Source organism: Elephas maximus, chromosome 4 (assembly GCF_024166365.1).
Source record: "Elephas maximus indicus isolate mEleMax1 chromosome 4, mEleMax1 primary haplotype, whole genome shotgun sequence".
NCBI lineage: Eukaryota > Metazoa > Chordata > Mammalia > Proboscidea > Elephantidae > Elephas > Elephas maximus.
The window spans coordinates 94,095,590-94,119,130 of record NC_064822.1 but is presented as its reverse complement, the minus strand read 5'-3'; the positions used below and the strand labels follow the sequence as shown (position 1 = coordinate 94,119,130).

At 35.8% G+C, this 23,541-nt stretch overlaps 1 protein-coding gene across 1 annotated transcript in view; it reads right to left on the bottom strand.

The window, feature by feature from the left end:
* The window catches only part of C4H12orf40 (chromosome 4 C12orf40 homolog), a 59,964-nt gene that overhangs the window by 5,781 nt on the left and 30,642 nt on the right, over positions 1–23,541 (bottom strand). Inside the window, exons 9-12 of the mRNA XM_049884851.1 lie at positions 13,260–13,786; positions 12,853–12,922; positions 11,415–11,475; positions 7,362–7,425 (exon numbers count right to left, since the gene is read on the bottom strand). Of these exons, the coding sequence (XP_049740808.1) occupies positions 7,362–7,425; positions 11,415–11,475; positions 12,853–12,922; positions 13,260–13,786 (722 nt within the window). The remainder of the gene's footprint in view (positions 1–7,361; positions 7,426–11,414; positions 11,476–12,852; positions 12,923–13,259; positions 13,787–23,541) is intronic.

Genomic DNA, 23,541 nt, shown 5'->3' with positions numbered 1-23,541 from the left:
AGATCTGCAGGTGGAACAAGTGATTCCTAAACTTTCTCTGCTATCTGAAAATAACGAATACACAAGTAGATCTTTCAATCCCCCATGCATATTGTTTCTTTTTAAGTAAGAATCTTTTTTTCTAAAGACATTGAATGAACTGTCAGGAAACCTAAGGAAGCTATTAAGGAAGTTGATGACCAAAAGGACCCAGAGTAAACTCCACAACATTCTGGCATGTGAGGGAACTGCACTACAAGGAACTAAGGACCAACTCTTGGCAGTTCACTCTCACATAATTAGCTGTGTTGTGACAAACGTTGTTAACATTCACAAATCTCTCAGTCAACCTCTTTCCGTTCTTAAATATGAACAGGCAATCAAATATTAACAGAAATTTGAGAAAAAACAGACATTAATTGAGTAACGGGGGAAAAAACCTTAAAAAACAAAACACACACTAGTTCAAATCCTTAAGAAAATACTAAAATATGAAACATGAGAAAGACAGTAAAACAAGCACAACCTGAGATTAAGAAGGAATTAAGTAAACAAAGAACACAGTTACGTGGATAAAGCAAAAAATTGTGATGTTATGGTAACATAAAAGAACACAGTTGAGGAAACACTACTATTGACAGCACAAAACATTTAATTATGGTTTATTCTATTATCTAATAAACATTGTATAACACAATGTGCTTGGCACTATTCTAAACACATTTATATGTTAATTTATCTAAACTCCCCCAAAATAATAAGTACAATTATGCCTTCATTTTACAGATGAGAAAACTGAGGCAAATAGAGGTTAAGTAACTTGCTGAAGGTTTCATGGCTATTAAGTCATGGAGCTGTGATTTGAGCTAGGCAGTCTGATGCCAGAGTTCATGTGCATAAAACACTTCACTATGCTGCATTTTCAGAACATAACCTTGGTAATGCAAAAGTAAATGTGTATTGAAACCAAGTTAGAAAGGGAAGATGGAAAGATGGAGGAACAAGTCAACAGCTTGGATTTGTTATTCAAAGTTGCAAAGATAAGCAATACATAAAAACAAAAAAAACAACAAAAAAAGCAATACATAAGGAAACCAAAAACAAAGCAATATATTTAATACTGTTTTTTTAAAGAGGGGTAAAAAAAAAAAAAAAATTTTTTTTTTTTAAAGAGGGGAGAACAGATAAGGGGGCACAGGAAAGCTAAATGCTCACTTATTATAGAAAGAAGTCTACAAGTAAAGTTAATAAATCAGAAAAAAATATTATATATTATTTTGATATAAGGTTGTAAATACAAGCTAAACTAAATTTAGGAACCATAAATACAATTATCTCTGAAGGATGGAATGGGGGTGGGGAGGGATGGAACAAGTTACTAGCTACTGCTTTGCATTTTAATCCCTTCTGTATTATGTTTTTAATTGTTGTTCTTGATATTGTTAGTTGTCCTCAAGTTGGTTCCAACTCATAGTGACCTTATGTACAACAGAATGAAACACTGCTCGGTCCTGCACCATCCTCACAATCCTTGTTATGCTTCAGCCCATTGTTGCAGCCACTGCGTCAATCCATCTCGATGAGGGTCTTCCTCTTTTTCACTAACCTCCTACTTTAGGAAGCATGATGTCCTTCTCCACGGACTGATCCCTCCTGATAGCGTGTCCAAAGTATATGAGACGTTAATCTCTCCATTCTTTCCTCTAAGGTGCATTCTGACTCTACTTCTTCCAAGACAGGTATGTTCATTCTTTTTCATGGTATTATTCAAGATTCTTTGCCAATGCCACAACTCAAGGCACCAATTCTTCTTCAGTCTTCTTTATTCATTGCCCAGCTTTCACATGCATAAGAGGCAATTGAAAAACCATGGCTTGGATCAGGCACACCTTAGTCTTCAAGGTGATATCTTTGCTTTTCAACACTTTAAAGAGATCTTTTGCTGCAGATTTGCCCAATGCAATGCATCTTGTGATTTCTTGTCTGCGGCTATCATGGGTGTTGACTGTGGATCCAAGTAAAATGAAATCCTTGACAACTTCAATCTTTTCTCCATTTATCATGATATTGCTTATTGGTCCAGTTGAGAGGATTTTTGTTTTCTTTATGTTGAGGTGTAATCCATACTGAGGGCTGTGGTCTTTGATCTTCATCAGTAAGTGCTTCAAGTCCTCTTTACTTTCACAAGCAAGGATGTGTCATCTGCATAACACAGGTTGTTAATGAGTCTTCCTCCAATCCTAATGCTCCGTTCTTCATGTAATCCAGCTTCTCTGATTATTTGCCCAGCATACAAATTGAATAAGTATGGTGAAAGGATACAACCCTGATGCAATCCTTTCCTGACTTTGAACCATGCAGCAACCCCTTGTTCTGTTCCAGTGACTGCCTTTTGATCTACTACAGGTTCCTCATGAGCACAATTAACTGTTCTGGAATTCCCATTCTTCACAATGTTATCCATAACTTGTTATGATCTACACAGTCGAATGCCTTTGCATAGTCAATAAGACACAGGGAAGCATCTTTCTGGTATTCTCTGCTTTCAGCCAGGATCCATCTGACATCAGCAATGATATCCCTGGTTCCATGTCCTCTTCTGAATCCGGCTTGAATTTCTGGCAGTTCTCTGTTGATGTACTGCTGCAGTCGCTTTTGAATGATCTTCAGTAAATCTTTACTTGTATGTCATATTAATGAAATTGTTCAATAACTTCTGCATTTGGTTGAATCACCTTTCTTTGGAATAGGCATAAATACGGGTCTCTTCTAGTCAGTTGGCCAGGTAGCTGTCTTCCAAATTTCTTGGCATAGAACAGTGTGCGCTTCCAGCACTGCATCCGTTTGTTGAAACATCTCAATTGGTATTCTGTCAGTTCCTGGAGCCTTGTTTTTTGCCAGTGCCTTCAGTGCAGCTTGGACTTCTTCCATCAGTACCATTGTTTCTTGATCATATGCTACCTCCTGAAAAGGCTGAATGTCGACCAATTCTTTTTGGTACAGTGACTCTGTGTATTTCTTCCATCTTCTTTTGGTTCTTCCTGCATCATTTAATATTTTCCTCATAGAATCTTTCAATGTTGCAACTCAAGGCTTGGATTTTTTCTTCAGTTCTTTCGGCTTGAGAAATGCTGTGTTTTTTCCTTTTGGTTTTCTATCTCCAGGTCTTTGTACATGTCATTACAATACATTGTCTTCCTGAGCCACCTCTTGAAATCTGTTCAGCTCTTTTACTTCATCATTTCTTCCTTTGACTTTAGCTACTTGACACTCAAGAACAAGTTTCAGAGTCTCTTCTGGCATCATTTTGGTGTTTTCTTTCTATCCTTTCTTTTTAATGACCTCTTCCTTTCTTCATGTATGATGTCCTTCATGTCATTCCATAACTCGACTGGTCTTTGGTCATTAGTGTTTAACGCATCAAAACTATTCTTGAGATGGTCTCGAAATTCGGGTAGGATATACTCAAGGTTGTACTTTGGTTCTTGTCGACTTGTCCGGATTTTCTTCAGTTTCAGCTTGAACTTGCATATGAAAAACTGATGGTCTGATCCGCAGTCGGCTCTTGCCTTGTTCTGACTGATGATATTGAGCTTTTCCATCTTCCCTTTCCACAGATGTAGTCGATTTGATTCCTATGTATTCCATTTTGGTGAGGTCCATGTGCATAGTTGCCATTTATGTTGTTGAAAAAAGTATTTGCATGAAGAAGTCCTTGGTCTTGCAAAATTGAATCGTGATCTCTGGCATTGTTTCTATCACAAATGCCATAGTTTCCAACTACCGATCTTTCTTCGTTTCCGACTCTTGCATCCCAATCACCAGTAATTATCAGCACATCCTGATTGCATGTTCGATCAATTCCAACTGCAGAAGTTGGTAAAAATCTTCAATTTCTTCACCTTTGGCCTTAGTGGTTGATGCATAAATTTGAATAACAGTTGTATTAACTGATCTTCCTCATAGGTGTATAGATGCTATCTTGTCACTGACAGCGTTGTACTTCAGGATAGACCTTGAAATATTCTTTTTGGTGATGAATGCAACACCACTCCTCTTCAAGTCTTCATTCCCAGCATAGTAGTCCATGTGATTATCCGATTCAAAATGGCCAATACCAGTCTATTTCAGCTCACTAATGCCTAGGATATGGATGTTCATGTGTTTCATTTCATTTTTGACTATTTCTAACTTTCCTAGATTCATACCTCGTACATCCCAGGTTCCGATTATTAATGGATGCTTGCAGCTGTTTCTTCTCATTTTGAGTCATGCCACATCCACAAATGAAGGTCTTGAAAGTTTGACTCCATCCAAGTCATTAAGGTCAATTCTACTTTGAGGAGGCAGCTCTTCCCCACTTGTCTTTTGAGTGCTTTCCAACCTGAGGGGTTCATCTTCCGGCAGTATACAAGAAAATGTTCTGCTGCTATTGGTAAAAGTTTTCACTAGCTAATTCTTTTCAGAAGTAGACTACCACATCCTTCTTCCCAGTCTATCTTAGTCTGGAAGCTCAGCTGAAACCTGTCTTCCATGGGTGACCCTGCTGGTATCTGAATACTGGTGGCACAGCTCCCAGCTTCACAGTAACATGCAAGCCCCCACAGTATGACAAACTGACAGATGCATCTGTATAACTGGAGACTCTCAATAAGAAATGAAATTTTAGAAAGAGAATAAATCTTCTTTAAAAAGTAAATTCAGAAAAGCTTTTCTAAATTTCCAAAATAAAAGAAGGCCTGAATCAACATAGTGAAAGGGCCTACTGTGGATCTTATGAAATTGTCACACAATGGTCAACTGTAAAACATCTTACATACAATTTAAAAATTAAAAAAAAAATCTTCTGGGCCTCTAGACAAAAAGTTCAAGCCACTTACAAAGTAAAGAAAAAAGAAAAGGGTGGCATCAAATTTCTTAATAGGAAGATACAAAGCAAGATAAAAGTGAAGCCACTAGGGCAAGAAAGTACGAGCAAACAATTTTTATATTTAGCTAGGGTGTCTTTCAAATATTAAGGTTAAAGAAAAATAGTTTTAAACAAGCAAGAATTAAGAAAATATTGTGCTAAAGAGCACTTCCTAAGGATGTTTCATTTACCTAAAAATAACTGAGAAACTTTGGCAAAAGTTTGGCAACGGTGAACATCAAAATTATTTAACTACAGATATAAGACTATAGATATAAAACAAAGGTGGTGATAAAGTAGAATAATAGTAAGTATACTGTGACAAAGCATAAATAATAAATACAACTATAAAATGGGAGGTAAAGAAATAAAGGGAAAAGAAGAATAAACTCTTTAATTGCTGTAAAGTGATAGAGAGTCAAGAGAGCTCATTTTAAAATGAAAAGCCAAAGAAAGAAACAAGGGTATTATAAAAAGATATTAGTACAAAAAAAAAGAAATTATTAGTACAAATGTAACCACAAAAACAAAAATAAATATACTAAAAAAATTCAAAAATAAAATCATAAAAGATATTTTTAAAAACAAAGACAAGATACCAGAGTGAAAGACACAGCAAAGAGGGTTTAATACAACAAAACTTAAACTGAGTCCAAGCATATCAATCATATCAATAAATATAAATATTATAGAGACAGAAAGTAGATTAGTAGTTACCTAGGCCTGGGGGGTGAGGGAGAAGGTGAAATGGGGAGTGATTGCTAAGGGGTACAAGGATTCTTTCTGGGATGAAGAAAATGTTTTAAAATTGATTGTGGTAATGGCTGAACAACTATGTGAACATATTAAAAAACCACTTAATTGTATACTAAATAGTTGAATTGGAAGATAAGTGAATCCTATATCAATAATGTTATTATTGGAAAATAGGGAATCGAAGAACTGTTATTAAAAAAAAAAAAAAAAAGGACTGTTTAAACCCAGGTTCTGCAATTGGTAGCCTGAGTATCAGGGACCTACACAATGATTGATCAAAACGAATTATTGCTAACGTTAAAAAATGGGAGATTTCACACTAAAGTCCACATTTCTAGCTTCTCTTGAAAAATTAGAAGATGGACAATTTGAGCCAGCTTCCTGCATGGTGATGTTTTGCCAGAGCTCAGTAGTGATGCTCTCTAGAGATGGGATATAAACCCTCTGGTTCACAATGAATGGTCCAACCCACTTCAGGCCCTTGGGTCAGTGGTGCCTCCCGCAGACTGAAACTTTAAACTGCTTAAAGTTGTTTTGAACAACTCATGAAATGCACAAAAGTTAACCTAATTAATGGAAAGACATCTCTTGTTTTTAGATAGGACTACTCAACATTTTAAGAATGACAATTCACACTCAGTTAATCCATACATGTAATACTTTTCTAATAAAATTATTTTCTTTAGAGTTAGATAAATTCATTTTAAAGTTCATATGAAAAAATAACAATTAAGAATAGCCAGAAAACTCCTTTTAAAAAAGTCCAAAGGGGGCTGTAACTTTTCCATATATTAAACATACTATAAAGCAATCACAATAAAAACTGTATGGTATTGGCCCGTGAAGATTAGAAAAGATAGAGTAGAACTGCTCAGTAGGATTTCCAAGGCTGTGACCTTTTCAAAGCAGATTGCCCTGGCTTGTCTTCTGAGGTTTGAACTGCCAACCTTTCGACTAGTAGTCAAGGGCAAACTGTTTGTACCACCCAGGGAACTCCCTGTCTATCACAGATTCACAAAAATTCATAGTTTCACCACAATCCCTATTAGTGAGGCTATGTTATAAAAGATATATTGTTTGTAGGATTGTCAAATGGTTGTGGTTGTTGCTGCTATTGTTGTTAGTTTCCACTGAGTGGATTCTGACTCGTGTTGACTCCATGTATGTCACAGTAGAACTATGCTCCTTATGGTTTTCAAGGCTGCGACCTTTTTGGAAGCAGATCGCCAAGCCTGTCTTCCGAGGTGCCTCTGGGTGGGTTCAAGCCTCCAACCTTTTAGCTAATAGTTGAGTACTTAACTGTTTGTGCCACCAATTTGCCTCAGTTTACATTAAGTTCAAAATAAAGCAATGAGAAAATCTATGTAGGATAAAAACTACAAAAGACAAATTCAGGGTGTAGGAGAGAAAATGCAATTGAGGAAATCTTCAAAGATAATAATTATGTGTTATCTCTTAAACTACATGGTAAGTACAAGGATATGTGTTTTATTACTCTTCATTAGATCGTGCATATATATTCTGAACACTCATGTAAAATACATTTTATAAACAAATGTAATTTTAAAGAGTCAATTGCATTTACTAGTATATTCTATGATGTCTGTGAAGTATATATTTGCTCACAAAAAGCTAAAAAACATTTAAAATTTAACTGTTTTCTATTTAAATATTAGCTTTTTAAATGAATAAAATTCACTTATACAGTTATACTGACAGATTTTCTTAGTAGATGTTCGGCTGCTTTTTAAAGAACATGCTCCTCTTTCTTCCATCAGAGTCTAGAAGAAAACCAAAATTTTAACAGTTCTTAAGTATACACAATAATACCCACTTATATCTGTCCTATTTCAATGTTCTCATTCAAAATTCAAAAAAACCATTTTGAAACTGTACCAACTCATTTCATAGTATTCCCCCTTTACATTACTTTAATTCAACAAAGATGATTTTAGATCCATTAAGAAAAATTAGTCTGCTATGAACATTAAAATGAAATTAAATTTTAAATTGGTTTGGAAACAGCAAGCAACACTCTAGACACTGCAGAGGAATGAATTATAGGCAAAAAGTAAAGGTTTCCGACAATCACAGTAGAGGCAGTTGAAAAACAGAGTCAGGCAATTTAGGGATTTATTTTTTAATCTTTTTATAATTTCTTAAGTTCATTTATTTTCAGGGTTTTCTGCGTTTTGTTTTTATAATAAAAGCTCTTAAAGATAAAATTTTTCACTTGAACACATCATTGATTCTGATGTTCTTCACTTTCTATGTAATCCATAATTTATTGTAATATCCCTTCTTTTTCTTCTAACCATTGTTTCATATCTACCAGAGAGCTGAGGGAGGTTAAGCATCTTTTTTGGGAGGGAAAGGGGGGAGGAAGTTCTAATTTTATTAAATTATGATTACAGAATGTGACTACGACTCTCTTTGTTATGGATTGGACTGTGTCCCCCCAAAAGATATATTGAGGTCCTAACCCTTCTTTTTGTGAATGTGACCCTGTCTGGAAACAGGATTTTTCTTTTGTTGTGTTAATGAGGGCATACCAGAGTAACATGGGTCCTAAACCTAATTCCTTCTCAATGAAGTCTTTTAAAAACTGCAGAACAGACATACAGAGAGTCACACAGGGGAAAGACACCATATGGGGATAGTTTACAAGCCAAGGGATGCTAAGAAACACCCTAGGTTACAAAAGCTGAAAGCAGACAGAGCAGTACCCTGCCAACTTTAGAGCTTTCCCCTAATAAATCTCAGACTGCTTATTCAACCTGGAGTGGTCTGCCTCTTTCTTCGGTTTGTCCCTACCTTCTGCGTATGGTGGCCACTGTAGGATTTCCCCTGGAGACTTCCTGGCCCATCACTGCTGCCTGAAACTGGCAGAATCTAAGATTTTAGCTAGGGTTCCAGTGTACCTTTAGCTTTAGCTAGGCATCACAAATTAAAAGTACCACACCTGTTTTGCCCAAAGAACTAGTCACATCACCTGATCCCCTTCAGACTCCACCAATGTGTTTTCTTTTCTGAGTTGTTCTAGTCACATTCAAGCTTCCAGCTTTCTGGACATAGATGCAGTCAAACAGAGCTTGTTTCTTAAGTCTTTTAAACTATTAATAATTCCTTTGGGGGGGCTACATATATATTATTCATATTTTGGTAAATATGAGTTCTTTAAAGTATTAATAGGATAGTAAAAAAATTTTTTATTTTTTTATCCGATATTACTGACCATATCCCCTCCCCCGCGAAAGTCTTCTTTCCTATGACACCAAAAACCAAAACCAAAAATCAAATCTGTTGCTGACAAGTTGATTCTGACTCATAGCAACCCTAAAGGACAGAGTAGAACTGCCCTGTAGAGACTCCAAGGAGAGATCAGTGGATTTGAACTGCCGACATTTTGGTTACCAGCCAAGCTCTTAACCATGTGCCCCCAGGGTTGCATACCACTCTTCTAGTACTCTTCAAATCTCTCCAGTAGCTTATTCTAGACTTCCTTTTCTGGCTTCTTTTTCACTGCACATCCTCCAAACTTAAATTGTGGCTCCTGGAGATGCTGTCAACCTTTGTTGTTATTTCATATACTTTCTCTTGGGAATTATGTACACAAATATATTCAGTTATGACTTACCCACTGGAGACTAAGTATCTCTTCTGACGTCAAGCCCTGTATACTTAAACGCCTACTATACATCTCCATGTAGATCATAGCTTTCTCAGAGGACCCTCAATTGACCTCAACAGATAACTCTTAGTTCATCTTCCCGTAGAAATCTGTTCCCCCTCTGAATTAAGAGTAATACTAGGTCTTATTTTGAAAGACGGATCCAAAAATATATAATGCTCAAGCACGATTCTCTCTCTAAGAATCCAAAGTAGATGTTCCTGGTCTGCAGGCAATTTCCTCCATGTAGTGATTTAGAGGCCCAGTATTTCCCATCTTGTGGCTCCACCATCCCTTAGGGACTCATTGCCATCTACCCACCAGAAAAAGGATAACAAGGAAAAGGCATTACCACTTTCTTAAAAGCCTTGACCTAAAAATGATGCACATCACTTCTGCTTACATTCCATTAGTGAGATCTATCCACATGGGTACACCTAGATGGATGAAAGATCAGGAAATGTATTCCTTGATTGGGTAGCCATTTCATCGTGGCACCTCTATTCTATAAAAGAGGGTACAGTTAATCTTTTCTGTCATCCCCTCCTATATTTTTGATCTTGGTGAATGGTACCATTCCATCAATGATCCATTTATTCAAATCATAAATCCAGGTCTTCCTCAGTTTCTTCCTTCTCCTTTAACTAATCAAAATTCACTGAGTCCTATCAAGTCCAGATCTCCTAAACCTTTGTGATAGCTCTTCCCTCATTTCTGTCCTTACTGCCATTGCCCAACTTCAAGTCCTCATTATTTCTTGTCCTGCCTTGAGTCTTGCTGCTTCTTAGATCTCTCCTCATTGTTGCCAAAGTCAACATTTTAATACTATGATGGCATCATACTCCCCTGCTAAAATTCTTTCAATGTCTCTGTTCAGTGATAGTACGTTAAACTTTGATACATCATATAAAATCATTTATGTCCTGGCCCTTTGTATTATTCAGAATTCTTTTTTGCCACTCCCTGTCTCTCTGTTTAGTGATAGTACATTAAACTTTGATACGTCATATAAAATCATTTATGTCTTGGCCCTTTGTATTATTCAGAATTCTTTTTTGCCACTCCCTCACCCCTTATAATTTGTTCTAGTAGTAGCAGTAACAATAATAACAAAGAAACAAGGTACTCATAGTTTCTAAAATAAGCTATGTTTGCTCATATTTTAGTTTCTTCCTATACTGCTCCTTCTCCCCAGACAGCTTGTTTATCTGGTAAACTTATCAATCAATACTCAGCTCAAAATTATCTGCTTCATGAAATCTTTTCTGACTCTATGAAACAGAGACGTGCCTTTTATTAGGCTTCCACTGTGCTTTGTACAAGCCTCAATAAGAGCAATTTATCTTAATGTATTATTATTATTATTTCTGCTCTGTCTAGCTACTAGATTTTGAAGACAGGTTCTACATCCTTTCATCTCTGTACCCCACCAAGTGTGCTGTATAACAGAATGTAAGCTTAATGAGAAAAACTATTTTTTCACCACTGTATTCCCAGTGTCTAGCATGTATGAGACACTCATTAAATATCCACTAAATGAATTGATTATATGTACTCTATGCATATTTATTGAAGAAAAAAGGAGAAAACAATGTATATAGTTGCAAATATAGTCAGACAGGACAGGAGTTACTGAATTCTGGCTTAGACCTTATAGGATCAGACTGTTTTGCCAATTAAAGTACTTAAAGCCCCAAGCACAATGCCTGGACTGTTGTAACAATTATAAGCCCTTATTGTGAGCATCAGTCACAACATTACATAACAAATATTTATAGATGTTCCAATATTTTCAAATATATACCTATGTCCACCTGTGGCACACTGAAACCTAAAGCATTTTCACCTTGGAAGAAATTTTAAAGCACTTAAAAAGTATCTAAATCAGTTTGTCTCAAATAAAGCATATTAGTTTCTGAAAAGGTGGTTGTTTTATTTCTAAATATAAGCTATAATTTACCCAGAGTAAGAAAAGCAGAAGAACCAGCATAAAAAGAATTTTTTCAATGAAAGCTAACCTTCAATCAAACTAAATTGTAAATATTAAAATTTGACATGACAACACAGTTAATTACAAAATGATGTGATAATATGCTGTACCTCTCCAAGTCCCATGTCCCACGATTGCTCAGAATGCAATTCTTCCAAAGGGATATTACCCCTAAGGATCAAAAAGAAGTATTAACATCTGACTTCTCTCTGAAAATTATTATTCTAAATTATAGTTACAAAACTTGGCTGCAGGTCAGAATTATATGGGAATTTTTTTTTTAAATAAAGATTGAAAAACTCCATCTCAAGGAGCCTATCTGTTATGTGTGGGTTCAACTCAGCATTCTGTATTTTAAAATGTCCCCCTCAAGTTATCTGGATCTGCAGCGAGGTTTGGGAACCATGTTCTACAACACTTTCATAAAATACATTCTAAAACTCAAGGCCTAGCACTCTGTTTTTCACTTACAAGTTTCTGGATATTTGGAGATTTCACAACAAAGAACCTAATTTGTTAATTTTATGAAACAAATTGTGAGTCTATTTTTAATTAATTTGTATGTGCCAAACCCATGAAAATAGCATCTATATATTTTTTTATAAATACATATTTTAAATACCTCCATAAGAAAGTACTTCCAGAATGAAAACCTATTTTAATTCATGATTTTCAATCACTAAGATTTGGCTAAACTACAATTACTAGACTCTTCTGAAACTACTAGGTAAAATAAAGTTTGTTTTATTACCTATGAATTGAAATTCATTACATAGAAGGGCCAATAAGGCAGTCCCAAAACTAAAGAACAAATTTTTAAAATGAGCCCCAAATGGGTGACATTAAAAATGTCATAATGGGTGATTAAAAAATCACCTTAAACACAGAACATTTTGTACATCAGCAGCAATAAGAGGAAGCAAAATCTGATGGTGCCTAATTGCTTTAACACAGAAAAAAATGTACCAGCAGTGGGGTAGGAGAAATGGTAATCCTGAACATGGAGAAAACAGGAGGTCTCTGAGAGGAAAATGCTGACAATGTACAGAGAGGTCTTTCCCTAGAACATAAGCTGTCCCATAAACTGTTCACATGCTAGCTTATGTCATTAACATGTGAATTATACAGCACCCCTTATTTTGATTCTATGCTAACCAAACAACCATCCCATAGAGGCTTCAGAAAGTAATAAAATGTACTTTTTACTCCAACAAGCATTCCTATACATGTGACCCTACTATTTCTTACTGTAAATTAATAAATTGACATTCTGGTGGGTATATAAGTTTCTTTAACACATCAGTCAGTATCCTCAAATCAAATCAATTTTAAGGTTCACATAAGGAGGTATTTATGGGTTGACAAATATGAGCACCATACTGTCAACAAGTGTGGTAGCACCAAGATTGTGACAACTGATAAGTTTTCACTGAGGTTAGTCTGCCCACCTTCAGACAGCAATATGCCTGCCTGACTCAATTTGCGTCAATTCCACATGCATTATACTAGATACTGGTTTGCATTTCCCAGATTTACCTAGAAACTTACATATTATTCACTGGATATTTCTGGATTTTTTTCTGTGGTATCTTCTTTTGGTAATTACTTTCATATTTTCCTTAAAAATAAAAGTATGCATTGAACTTAAAATTTAGCACAGTCTATTTCCATTTTAGTCTAGTTCCACTGGACAGTCATTATGAATCAGAAATAACTCAATGACAGTGGGTTTTTTTATTTCCATTTTTTAATTTGAAGCTTATTAGCATGATATACACAGAAATAACTGATCCACACTGTGATATAATATAAAGTCATTCTCTCCTTAATTCATAATCCTCCAAACACACATACACACATATTTATACACACACAAAAAATATATATATTTATATTACAACTGAAGGAAAAAAAAAAAAAAACAGATTACTACATTTTCCACGTATGACACCAACCTGTTTTTTCAGAGCTGGCTGGATAACAATGCTTCTCAAAAGATGTACTAAAATTATTTCCTTCATTATTGATATACTTTTTCTGATAGCCATTCTTTGGCTGACACTTTTCAGGGTTACTTGTTTTATTAAAAGTAGAATTACTATAAGTCAATTCTGGAACTGTAAAAATGCTCCTTAGGCATCTATCAGTGAAATATTTTTTACTAGAACTAGTAACTGCACAGATATCTCCACTGTCACAGCCACACTTGTCAGTGTTTTCCTTTATCCTCTGCTGATCTAAGTTTAATAAATTGATCATATTTTGACTAAAAAAAGAGTCACAATTCTCAGAGAGACTGCTGGGGATTGCCTGGTTAGCATCTTCAATACAATTTAATACTGCTTTTCTATTTTCTCCCCGAAAAGGTTGTACTGTTTGTTTTTCAGTAATGAAGTCTGACTCTCTTCTTTCATTCATGCTTCCACAATCTTCACCCATAATTACAGCAGGTCTTTCAGTAAGGAAATTCCCATTTCCTGGACTTTGTGATAAATAAAAACATATTTAGCAAGAAAAGCATAAAGCATTTCCACTTAGAAACACTTAAAGTTAATATCTTAGAGAGCATATTGAATAGCTACCAACATGTACCTAGGCAATGTTTTTATTTATTTTTTTTAATTTAAATAAATAGCATTGCTTTGGGTCTCGTGTTCTAATGCCTTACTTAGTATAAAAATAATCTATACTCACTTTAATATTTTAACATAAAATACTATTCTATGGTTCAATTTACTGTTATATTAACGAAACAAAACATGACCAACTTTTAGTATATCTTCTGTAATAAGACCTAGTGAATGACTTAGACAACCACTGTATGTCACTGTTGCTCCATTCACCAGAGAAAGATATTTTGCAGACTGTGCAGAGCAAGTTACCTCCAGTTTTAAACATCAAGTCAAATAGTCATGAAAACATTATAACAGATATTTCTTAACATAATGAGGATATAAAAATAACTCTGAAAATTCCAAGGAAGAGCAATATAGACAGAAATGCATATATAAGTAATAAAGCCAAGAGATAATGTGAATCAGATGAAAAAGTTCAGCTAGATACCTTGTAAGGTCCCTTCTAATCTGTAAATAGTAATTCTAGGTTAAGTCCAATTTGTGAACAAGATCAAAGCTTTGATAGGAAATAATTAGAAATCAATATGTTCTTGATTTTGTTGCCAGTGACAATCTACAAATTTATTTGGTATGCTTAGGTGTTTCAGAGGTTGGAGGTACCAGAGAAATTTAGAAAGAAAATACATAAAATGCTAAAATTCTCACTGACAAGCCAATTTTATTTTTCTAAGATATTTATCAAATACTGAATAAGCACCAATATTCCAGGCACTATGTTATATGTGGGGGACACAGAGATAAAAGACAGTTCCTGTGACCCATGCTATTAAGAAGGGAGAGATAAATGTTTTGCTCATGAACGTGAACAGATCATGATCCAACACTGTTTCTCAGTAAGAACCCTACTGGCATTTTGGTCAGAATAATACTATCTCATTATACCAAAATTCATTAAATATTATGGACTAAAATAGTTTGGGATACATTCATTATGTACATTAACCTTTTATGTGTATTAAACAAGAGGGCCAATCCCTGGAAAATGACATCATGCTTGGTAAAGTAGAAAGTCGGCAAAAAAGAGGAAGACCCTCAACAAGATGGATTGATACAGTGACTGCAGCAATGGGCTCAAACACAGCAATGACTGTGAGAATGGCACAGGACCAGGCAGCATTTCTTTCTGTTGTACATATGGTTGCTATGAATCAGAACCAACTCGATGGCACCTAAAAAATAACACACAAATATCTGATATATACCTACTATTTAGCAAGGAGACAATGGACTTAATATTCCAGTGAAGAATGATATTAAGCCAATAAGATAATTATCTGTATAAGTAGAATGGATAAGAAACAAAAAAGTAAACACATAAAAAAGACAATTATATGGAAGGGCTGACTCATTGGGGGAGAGCAAGTCAGAGTATGGAGTAAGACGTATATAAACTTATATGTGACACACTGACTTGATTTGTAAACATTCACTTGAAGCTCAATAAAAGTTATTTAAAAAAAAAAAGATAATTATAGGTGCTACAAGAACACATGATGGAATAACTTGTGTTGGAGGCCCTATTTCAGATAGTTTGCTCAGGAAAATCTTTAGTATGGAATTGGCAAATAAGCTGAAAATAGTTTTTAGACACATAAAGAAGGAAATAAACACATTCCAAGGAGACAGAATAATAAGCTTGAATGTAAAATATGTAGCCCGTTTGAGAAACAGAAAGAAGGGACATAAAGGTGGAATAGAATCAGTGAGATAAAGTTTATGACCAAGGTTAAAAAGGTACAAAAGAGCCCAGATTATGCACAGTGTTACCTTTAAAAAGAGCAACTTGAAACCATTGAAAGGTTTCAAGTACAAAACTAAAATTGGTTTGCTTTTTGCATTGGAAAACATCAGTCTGACTACTGGGAAAAAATGAATTCAGAACTTCCACCTAGCCAAAATAAAGAAACAAGGATTGAATTTACCCTCCTAACAGACGCAAAAAAAAAAAACTGGACAAAATATATTAAACAATGGTTTTCAGACATGGGTCATCAGATAAGCAGGACAGTGACCCCTAAGAGAAGGAAAGCAAATGAAGTGAACCCATCATTGCCCCTGTTTACTGTCTAATATCCAGGGCATAGCACAAAGAGAGATGTCCCAATCAAAACCCAGAAGATTCCCATTGCTGAGGAAACAAAGCTGCTAGTCCAGGAAGACTATAGAGGATAGTATTCGCAGGGCAGAGTACTGGGGAGGAGAGAGTTTTAAAGAAAGAGAGCTCCAGAGATCTATACAGGTTTCTTCTCAAGTCTTCAACTAAGTACTGATAAGCACATGCATGTGAAGAAAATATCCCAAGGCTGGGGGAAAAGAACGATCCAAGAGGAGAAGATGGAACAATCTCTGGAGTTCACACAGGGCCGGAAAAAGATTGTGTTCCCACCAGCAAGAGTGGAAAACCTTATAATTCAGTGGAAATCAGGGAAAGAATTTAGAAGGGTATTGCATCAGGGGTGGGACAAAATTAGCCCTAGACTAAAGGATTATCTGGTCCTGCATAACAAAGCTTAAAAGCAAGTCTGAATAAGATCCCATTATTCCCAAAAAAAAAAAAAAAAAAATTTTTTTTTTTTTTTATTCCCAAGTAACTAAACTGTATCCAAGAACAAAGCTCAGGACTATTTACAGGAACACAAAAATTTCCAGCAACTACAAAGGTGAAATTCGGAGGTGGAGCCAAGATGGTGAACTAGCCAGATGCACTAAGCCATCCTGCTGCAACAAAGACCCGAAAAACTAAGTAAAACAAATACAAACATCAATCCTGGAGCCCAGAACCTTAAATGACGGGATAAATTATTAGATCAGAAGCCACTGAGAAGAAGAAACTAATAGAAAATGGCAAAGGAGTAGAGATAGAAAGTGGAGGTTCCAGGCCAAATGGCATGATTCAATGTGGCCATCTTGGAATAAAGCCAACAACCCCGCACACAGAAAGGCACCTCCATGGAATTCCCAGTAGAAGATAGAGCTGAGCAACCAGCCCTACACACCCAGACAAGGTGGTAAGAACTATTGTGCCCTCAAACAAGCAAAAAACCAAGCATGCCCAGCCCGCCTTCCCAGACATAACCAAACAAAACAAAAAAGCAGGATGAAACAAAAAAACCTACAATCAATAAATAAAAAAAAATAATACCTGAATGTCTTGGATACAGTAGACAATATCAAAACATAAAAAAGTAGGACAAGATGGCTCCAGTAAGTGACCAAAATAAAGCACCAGATAACCTTCTGGCAGAAAAAAAGGCACTGGAACTACCTGATAGGGAATTCAAAAGTCTAATATAGAGATCAAGGAAAACACAGACAAAATCATGGAGAAAAGAGAAAAAAACAACCAAAACATAGCCAAAATCAAGGAAAACACAGACAAAGCAATAGAGTAATTCAGGAAAATAAAAGAACAAAATGTGAAAATGAAGAACAGAAATCATTTACATAAATAGCAATTAAAAATCCAAAAGATAAAAAACAAGATTTCAGAAATGGACAATGCAATAGAAGGTTTTAGGAGCAAATATGAAACAATGAAACTAGTGAAATCAAAGAAAAATCCACGAATGCCACTTTGAAGAAAAAACGGAGAAAAGAATGAAGAAAAATGGAGAAAACCTAAGAACTATGTGGGATACAATCAAGAGCAAAATTTTACATGTGATCAGAGTTCCAGAACAGAGAGAGAAAATGGAAAACACAGAGAGGACCACTGAAGATTGACAGATAGAAAAACTCCCTAATATCATGAAAGATGAAAAGCTGACCATCCAAGAAGCTCAATGAACCCCATACAGGGCAGACTCCAGAAGAAAGTCACCAAGACATATCATAATCACACTAGCCAAAACCAAAGACAAAGAAAGAATCCCAAGAGTAGCTGAAGAAAATTGAAAGGTCAAATACAAAGGAGAAATAATAAGACTAAACTCTGATTAATCAGTAGAATCCATGCTCGCAAGAAGGCAATGGTATGACATACATAAAACCTTGCAAGAAAAAAAAAAAAAAGTGCCAACCAAGAATAGTATATTCTGCAAAACTCTCCTCACAAATATGATGGCAAAATTAGGACATTTCCAGATAAGCAGAAACTAAGGGAATTTGTAAAAACCAAACCAAGCTTACAAGAGTTATTAAAGGGAGTCCTTTGGTTAGAGAATCAACATCAGACAACAACCTGAATCTAGAACACAGGCCAGTATCAGCTAGATACCGACCTAGGTAATGAACTCTCAAGGATAAAACAAAACTAAAAGACTTAAAACAGGGAATTAGAGACATCAATCTATAAATGCTGACAATGTCACAAGAAAAGGGGGAACAGTGTAGGCATAGAAGTTTCAAAATGAGAGGTAGACAAAGCGATATCAAGTAATAAAGGACTGGCTGAAACTAAGGAAGATAAGGGAAAACTTCAAGGTAACCACTAAGAAAGTTAACAAACCTACTCACCAAAAAAAAAGAAGAAAAACACAGTCTCAGTAAACACAAAATCTACAATAACAAAAGAAATGAAAATAAATTCTACAAACAAAAGGAACTCAGCACAGGAGAATAAGGACATAGAAAACCTCAGCACCACAAAAAAAAAAAAAAAAAAAAAAAAATCACTACAAAATAACAGCAATAAACTCCCACCTATTGATTATCATACTGAATGTAAACGGCTTAAATGAACCTGAAGACATGGAGAGTGACAGAATGGATTAAAAACACAGGGCCCATCAATATGCTGTCTAGAAGAGACAGACCTTACACACAAAGACATAAATATATTAAAAATCAAAGGATGGAAAAAAATATATCAAGCAAACAGCTGCCAAAAAAGGCTGGGAGTGGCAATACTAATCTCAGATAAAATTGACTTTAAGGCAAAAATCCATCCTAAAAGACAAGGAAGGACAGTATAAAATGATTAAAAGGGACATATACCATGATGACATAACCATAATATCTATGCACCTAAATGATGCAGCTCCAAAATACATAAAAACAAACTCTAACAGCACTGAAAAGAGAAATTGACAGTTCCACAATAATAGTACGAGACTTCAACACAACATTCTCAGTAAAGGACAGACATCTAGAAAGAAACTCAGCAAAGATACAGAATCAGCCATACTGACCTCGTAGACGTATATTGAACACTCCTCCCAAAAGCAGCAAAAGTATACATTCTTTTCCAACACATATGAAACACTCTCCAGGATGGACCATATCTTAGGCCACAAAGCAACCTTCAACAAAATCAAAACACCGAGATAATACAAAGCATCTTCTCTGATCACAGTGCCATAAAAGTAGAAATTAATAACAGGAAGAGCAAGGAAAAAAAATCAAAATCATGGAAACTGAAGAACACCTTGCTTAAAAACCATTAGGTAATAGAAGAAATCAAAGATGGAGTAAAAAAATCAAATGATAATGAAAACACATCATACCAAAACCCTTGGGACACAAAAAGGCTAAGCTTGGAGGTTAATTTATAGCCATAGATTCACGTATCAAAAAAGAGCAGGACAAAATGAAAACATTAGCCCTACAACTCGAACAAACAGAAAGAGAAGAGCAAAAGTGGCCCAAAGCCACCAGAATAAAGGAAATAATGAAGATCAGAGTAGAAATAAATAAGAGAATAACAACAACAACAACAAAAAAAACAATAAAAAGAATCAAAACCAAAAGTTGGTTCTATGACAGGATCAACAAAATCAAAAAAACACTGGCCAAATTAACGAAAGTAAAACAGGGGAGGAGGCAAATAATCCTAACAAAAAATGAAATGGGGAACATTACAACAGACCCAACTGATATAAAAAGGGTAACAGAGTACTATGAAAAACTACTCCAACAAATTTGAAAACCTAGAGGAAATGGACAAATTTCTAGAAATATATATACCTAAACTAACACAAACTGAGGTAGAATATCTACAAACCCATAACAAGAGAAGAGATTGAAAAGGTAATAGAAAACTCCCAACAAACCTGGCCCAGATGGCTTCACTGGAGAATTCTACCAAACATTCAGAAAAGAGCTTATACCAATACTAGGGATACTTCCAAATTTATTCTATGAAGCCAGCATAACTCTGTATCAAAACCAGGCAAAACACCACAAAAAAAGAAAATTACAGACCAGTATCTCTCATGATTATAGATGGAAAAATTCTCAGGAAAATTCTAGCCAACAGAATTCAGTATCATTAAAAAAAAAAAAAAAAACCAACACCCCGACCAAGTAGAATTCATACCAGGTATGAAAAAAAAAAAAAAAATTTTTTTTTTTTTATGCAAGGATGGTTCGACATTAGAAAATCAATCAACATAATCTACCACATAAAACAAAAGAATCACATGATCATCTCAATCGATGCTTAAAAGGCATTTGGTAAAGTTCAACCGCCATTCCTGATAAAAACTCCCAATAAAAGAGGAAAAGGAGAGAAATTCCTCAACATAACAAAGGGCATCTATACAAAACCAAGAGCCCTGGTAGTACAGTGATTAAAGCTAGTCTGCTAACCAAAAGGCTGGCAGTTTGAAACCATTCCTTGGAAACAGTATGGGGCAATTCTACTCCGTCTTACAGGGTTGTAATGAGTTGGAATTGACTCAACTGCGAGGGGTTTAGTTTTTTTCTTGTTTTGTTTTGTTTATACAAAACCAACAGCCAACATCATTTTCAATGAAGAGAGGCTTAAAACATTCCCCCTGAGAACAGGAACAAGACAGGGTGTCCATCATCATCATTCCAATTTAACATTGTGATGGAAGTCCTAGCTAGAGCAGTAAGGCAAGAAAAAGATATAAAGGGCACCCAAATTACTGAAGAAGTAAAACTACCCCTATTCATGGATGATATGATGCTATACATAGAGAACCCAAAACACTCCACAAGAAAACTACTGCAACTAATAGAAAGATTCAGCAGAGTGGCACGATACAAGATAAACATACAAAAATCAGTTCGATTCCTATATACCAATAAAGAGAACTATGAAAATGAAATCAGGAAAGGAGTACCATTTATATAGCCCTAAAAAAATGCTGTTGCTGTTGTTAGGTGCCATCGAGTCAGTTCCAACTCATAGTGACCCTATGCACAACAGAACGAAACACTGCTGGGACCTGAGCCATCCTTACAATCGTTGTTATGTTTGAGCTCATTGTTGCAGCCACTGTGTCAACCCACCTTGTTGAGGGTCTTCCTCTTTTCCACTGACCCCGTACTCTGCCAAGCATGATGTCCTTCTCCATGGACTGATCCGTCCCGACAATATGTCCAAAGTATGTAAGATGCTGTCTCGCCATCCTTGCTTCTAAGGAGCATACTGGCTATACTTCTTCCAAAACAGATTTGTTCGTTCTTTTAGCCGTCTATGGTATACTCGATATTCTTCACCAACACCACCATTCAAAGGTGTCAATTCTTCTTTGGTCTTCCTTACTCATTGTCTAGCTTTCACATGCATATGATCTGATTGAAAATACCATGGCTTAGGTCAGGAGCACCCTAGTCTTCAAGGTGACACCTTTTCTCTTCAACACATTAAAGAGGTCCTTTGCAGCAGATTTACCCCATGCAATGTGTCTTTTGATTTCTTGACTGCTGCTTCCATGGCTGCTGATTGTGGATCCAAGTAAAATGAAATCCTTGACAACTTCAATCTTTGCTCCGTTTATAATGATGTTGCTCATTGGTCCAGTTGTGAGGATTTTTGTTTTCTTTATGTTGAGGTGCAATCCACACTGAAGGCTGTGGTCTTTGATCTCCATCAGTAAGTGCTTCAAGTCCTTTTCACTTTCAGCAAGCAAGATTGTGTCATCTGCATAATGCAGGTTGTTAATGAGTCTTCCTCCAATCCTGATGCCCCGTTCTTCTTCATACAGTCCAGCTTCTCAGATTATTTGCTCGGCATACAGATTGAATAGGTATGGCAAAAGAATACAACCCTGACGCACACCTTTCCTGACTTTAAACCAATCGGTATCCCCTTGTTCTGTCTGAACGACTGCCTCTTGATCTATGTAAAGGTTCCTCAGGAGCACAATTAAGTGTTCTGGAATTCCCATTCTTCGCAATGTATTCCGTAATTTGTTATGATCTACACAGTCGAATGCCTTTGCATATTCAATAAAACACAGGTAAACATCCTTCTGGTGTTCTCTGCTTTCAGCCAGGATCCATCTGACATCAGCAATGATATCCCTGGTTCCATGTCCTCTTCTGAAACCGGCCTGAATTTCTGGCAGTTCCCTGTCAATATACTGCTGCAGCTGTTTTTGAATGACCTTCAGCAAAATTTTGCTTGTGTGTGATATTAATGATATTGTTCTATAATTTCCACATTCAGTTAGATCACCTTTCTTGGGAATAGGCATATATATGGATCTCTTCCAGTCAGTTGGCCAGGAAGCTGTCTTCCATATTTCTTGGCATAGATGAGTAAGCACCTCCAGCATTGCATCTGTTTGTTGAAACATCTCAATTGATATTCCATCAATTCCTGGAGCCTTGTTTTTCACCAGTGCCTTCAGGGCAGCTTGGACTTCTTTCCTTCAGTACTACTGGTTCCTGATCATATGCCACCTCTTGAAATGGTTGAACATTGACTAAAGGGATAAATCTAACCAAGGACATAAAAGACCTAAACAAAGAAAACTATAAAACACTATTGCAAGAAACCAAAAGAGATCTACATAAATGGAAAAAATATACCATGCTCATAGATAGGTAGACTCAACATTGTGAAAATGTCAATTCTACCCAAAGCAATCTACAAATATAATGCAATCTCAATCCAAGTATCAATAGCTTTCTTTAACAAAATGGAAAAACTAATGATTAACTTTATACGGAAAGAAAGAGGGCCTGGAAAAGTGAAGCGTTATTGAAGAAGAAGACCAAAGTAGGAGGCCTCACGCTACCTGAGTCAGAACCTAGTATACAGCTACAGTAGTCAAAACAGCCTGGTACTGGCACAATAGATATATTGACTAATGAAACAGAATTGAGATCCCAGATGTAAATCCATTCACCTATGGTCACCTGATCTTTGACAAAGGCCCAAAGTCCATCAAATGGGAAAAAGACAGTCTTCTTAACAAATGGTGCTGGCAAAACTGGATGTCCACCTGCAAAAAAATGAAATAGGGTCCATACCTCATACCATACACAAAAACTAATTCAAAATGGATCAAAGACCTAAATATAAAACCAAAAACTATAAAAATCATAGAAGAAAAAATAGGATCAATGCTAGAGACCTTAATACACGACACTAACAGGATACAAACCGTAACTAACAATACACAAACACCAGAAGATAAGCTACATAACTCGGATCTTCTAAAAATTAAATACTAATGCTCATCAGAAGACTTCATCTTACATCAGAAGACTTCATCAAAAGAGTAAAATGAAAATCTACAGATGCGGAAAAAATTTTGGGCTGTGACAAATCAGACAAAGGTTTAACCTCTAAAATTTACACAAAAATCCAACACTTGTACAGCAAAAAGACAGTACAATTAAAAAATGGGCAAAGGATATGAACAGACACTTCACCAAAGAAGACATTCAGGTGGCTAACAGA